General features: G+C 49.6%; 2 protein-coding genes across 2 annotated transcripts in view; one reads left to right on the top strand and one right to left on the bottom strand.

Annotated features, from left to right (window-relative positions):
- RNF115 (ring finger protein 115) overlaps window positions 1–3,019 on the bottom strand; it is an 80,442-nt gene extending 77,423 nt beyond the window's left edge. The window contains exon 1 of the mRNA XM_037733688.1: window positions 2,726–3,019. Coding sequence (XP_037589616.1) covers window positions 2,726–2,827 — 102 coding nt within the window. The 5' untranslated portion in view covers window positions 2,828–3,019. The remainder of the gene's footprint in view (window positions 1–2,725) is intronic.
- Window positions 3,020–3,122: 103 nt separating this feature from the next.
- Window positions 3,123–3,996, top strand: part of POLR3C (RNA polymerase III subunit C) — a 14,257-nt gene continuing 13,383 nt past the window's right edge. The window contains exon 1 of the mRNA XM_017515182.2: window positions 3,123–3,334. The gene's annotated coding sequence lies outside the window, so the exon portion shown is untranslated. The remainder of the gene's footprint in view (window positions 3,335–3,996) is intronic.

Genomic DNA, 3,996 nt, shown 5'->3' with positions numbered 1-3,996 from the left:
AAAAAAAAAAACATGATTTATTAAATGTTTCTCCTTTCTTCATCAACCCCCTCTTCCTGTTGCAACCTCACAGTCTCTGGAATTCTCAATCTGAAATGTACCTATCCCTCAAAATTCACACCAATGCTATGAAAATCCCCTCTCTGAATTCTAAACCACATATCTTCATTCCCTTCACGTTGTCACTTTTTCCATGTTTGCCTTGTCTTTCCCTAAAAAGTGTAATGTCCTTAAGGGCAAGAACCACATATTGCTCCATATCACCTCCAGGACACTAAGCAGAGAACCCTGGATGTATTTGGGAAGCATCTGGTTATATTCAATTGTTTTACACCTCAATTTACAAATCAGATGTGACAAATAATATATCAGACCAAAATAATCAAGAAACTTCCCTAGGCATTAACTAAAGCTTAGAAAAACACCTATTCAGCCTTTCAAATGATCCCTTTGAAGTAAGGACTTAAGGTGTTAAGAAAAGATATAATCAATTGTGGAAACTGAGACTGTCTTCTCCCTCTTTTTTTTTTTGAGACAGGGTCTTGCTCTATTGCCCAGGCTGGAGCGCAATGGTGTGATCTCAGCTCATGGCAACCTCCACGTCCTGGCCTCAGGCAATCCTCCTACCTCAGCCTCTTGAAGAGCTGGGACTACAGGCACGTGCCACCATGCACGGCAAATTTTTGTGTTTTTTGGTAGAGACGGGTTTCGCCATGTTGCCCAAGCTAGTCTCGAATTCCTGGGCTCCAGTGATCCACCCACGTTGGACTCCCAAAATGTCGGGATTACAGGTATGAGCCACCACACCTGGCCAACTTCTCATTCTTAAAGGCAAAATAATAAATAATGAACAGCAACTTAAAGATGAAAAAAGCTAAGGTTGCAATATTCAACAAGGCATCACATTCAACAACACACCACTGGTCACATACATACTGGCTGAATTCCAGACTCCCCTCTCTATGGTAAGAGTTCTGCAGGCTCTGATGTTAGCTGGAAAAAAACAAGGCACCTGCTCTTCCCAGCACTGAAATATGGCAAAAAAAAAAAAAAAAAAAAATCATTATCATCATCATCACAGAGCAAAATCAGCAAGCAAAACTAAGCAGCATTTAGGCAGGGAGTGGTGGCTCACACCTGTAACACCAGCATTTTGGGAGTCTGAGTCGGGCAGATCACTTGAGGTCAAGAGTTCAAGACCAGTCTGGCCAACATGGTGAAACTCCATTTCTACTAAAAATAAAAAAATTAGCCAAGGTTGGTGGCCGCATGTCTCTAGTCCCAGCTACTTGAAACTCAGGAGGCTGAGGCAGGGGAATCGGTTGAACCGGGGAGGGGGGGGGGAAGCTAAGCAGCATTTAGATGAAACTATGACTATGAAGTTGAGGGTGGGGCAAGTAGAGAGGAAAGAATATATCATAAAGCCTTAAACAAAACTTTTGAGTGAGAGAAGACTATTAAACACCCTTTAAGCACTTATTCCCTGGACTCCATTTGTGCTTCTAAGAAATAAGATATACAGACTCACTTTAGAAGGCTTTCTCCTAGACTATATCTGAGACACCATAAATACAAACATCAATTATTATGTTGCCACTCTATCATAAGACCGAACCTGGAAACTTCCAAAGAAAGGAACAATCATAGAGACAGTTGGCCAAGGATAGGATTGCCATTCACCCTGGGGGGCTCCTCGTAGTAGCTACAACCCAACCCAAGACAGCTTCTGGGTCTGTGATGCTGGTGCTGGCTAGTATGCTGCGTGTTTGTTTTTCTTAGGGGTCTCACTGTGTTGCCCCCGGCTGGTCTGAAACTCCTGGCCTCAAGCAATCCTCCTGCCTCGACCTCCCAAAGCACTGAGATTACAGACCTGAGCCTGACCTACGAAAGGGTTTTCTTCACGGCTACAGCACTGCCCCTCGAGGGGCTAACAGTCTGGCAGAAACTCGTGAAAACATTCTGTGGGGGATCTTTTTCTTAAGTGAAGAAAGACACAGGGTGCGCGGGGTGGCGGGGGGAGCAGAACAATGGTATTAAAGACAGTGGCAGCATGACAACCAAAATAAACAAGTTGAAACAACACGTCCTGCCTTCTTCCTAAAGCCATTTCCTTCAAGAGTGATAGGAGCGCAGGCCGTCTGCAAGTCATTAATAGGGTGCTGTTTTCACTTTCACAAGGACCCTGGAAACCACTGAAAAGCAAAATGCCCCTTCCCGCCCCACAGTTACCTTCCAACCCCCTTTCTGTGCTTCCTTCCCGAGAGACAACCGAATAGGGACAATCCTCAGCAATCCGCTATTTTGCTTCACTGAGGGGGGCGGGGGCGGTTAAAAGTGTGAAAATAGAGGAAGGTGAGAAGACACAGAGGAAAGAGTATGGGGGGAGGTCACCGTGGGGAAAAGACGAGGCATAAAAGAGTACAAGAAAATTGATGGGAGAGTTGTCAAAGAAAAACTTGCTAAGAAAAAAAAAGATGGAGGGGGGAGGTAAAGACGTGAGGGAAGGTGGAGCAGCCCAGGATGAGTAAGAGGTGAGCAGGGGGTACAGCGCCGGGACCGCGACGCCCGGGGTTTAGGGCCAGCGGCTGCAGACACAGGGCAGCCGGTACTCGGCGGACCGATGTCAGGGGAGTCGAGGGTGTGCGGAAAGCTCCAGACCTAGTTCCGGGACACCGAGGCCAGGAATCTATGCGGTTCCCGAGTACAGAGGACACGGGGCTCTTACCGGTAGTTTGGGGCTGACCTCGCCCTTGCAAAAGTGGCAGAAAAACCGGTGGGCAGCCACAGCGGCGCCCGAGTCCGCCCCGGCCGCCGAGGCCTCCGCCATTTTTGTCGTCCGCCGCGGCCGTCCGAGAGGGCAGCCGGCCCGTCCCTCCCCAGGCCGCTACCTCGCGAGCTGCAGTCGCCGTCGCCGCCTCGGTACGGCCCACTGCTTCAGAGCCAGCGTTGGTCACGTGAGCCGGTCCGACCCAGAGAGGCGGCGGCGCTGACGGCGACCTGCGGCCCGCCTCCCAGAACCAAAGAGGAGCCGGAAGGAGCGGCAACCCGCCCGCCCGCCGTCTCCTCGAGCAGCCCCTCGCTGGTCCTCCAGCCTTCCAGCGAGAAGAAAGAAAGAGCGTCCCCGGAAGCCGCCGAAACTCTGGGGTAGAACGGCACGCGCTTTTCGCCTTTCCGCGTCGTGTTCCGTGGTCGTCCTCGTTTCTGTGGCCATCCTCTTCCTAGAAAGGGCGGTGGGCTCCACCTCCGCTCGGAAAGCCAGCGGGAGCCGCAGGAAGCCGCCGCGGGGAGCTCAGAGGCGCTGGGTTTGGAGCCTCTGGATTGGGCTGACCCTGAGGTTAGTGGAAAATGCTGTCTGAGCGAGGCGGCCCTGACTCTGACCGAGAGACCGAGTCCGGAGCGGGAACCTATATAAAGGGAGTGAAGACCTAGGAGCCAAGCGCCTTGGAAGTCCTTTCCGAGGATGGCAAAGGGTCTGGGAATGCTTCTCCAAAGATATGTGCCTGGATGAAATAGGTCTCTGGTGATACTTAGGCGGGGGTGCCGAAGACTTGGCTTCTTAAGAATTGGTAGCAATTTGTAATAAAGAAGTAATCATATAATCAATGACATCAGTTTCTGATTGTGTCAACTTTGTCAAGGAGTAGAAGTTTCAGGATTGAATACTGCCCTGCAAACAACGTAACCTCATCTATTTCACACGCCCTGTTGAGAAGCAGTCCTTTTCCTCCTAAATTTCTTTTTCGAAATTATAATTTCCTTTATGGGCTGAGAATGTTACTGAGAATGAACACTACCTGCTCACTCCCACCAGGCTGTGAACAGTGACCTTAGTTCTCCTAAGCAATGAAGTGTAGAAACTAAGGTCTGTTGACAGACTGCAGAATAATCTACTCCCAATCTTTAAAGAAAATTAGAATCACGCATAATCCCATAAAGATAAACTTGAGGGGCCGGGCGCGGTGGCTCAAGCCTGTAATCCCAGCACTTTGGGAGGCC

The sequence above is a fragment of the Cebus imitator genome, unplaced genomic scaffold, assembly GCF_001604975.1.
Source record: "Cebus imitator isolate Cc_AM_T3 unplaced genomic scaffold, Cebus_imitator-1.0 Scaffold543, whole genome shotgun sequence".
NCBI classification, from domain to species: Eukaryota; Metazoa; Chordata; class Mammalia; order Primates; family Cebidae; genus Cebus; species Cebus imitator.
Note: the sequence above shows the minus strand (reverse complement) of the source record. Positions and strands in the feature narration are given on the sequence as shown.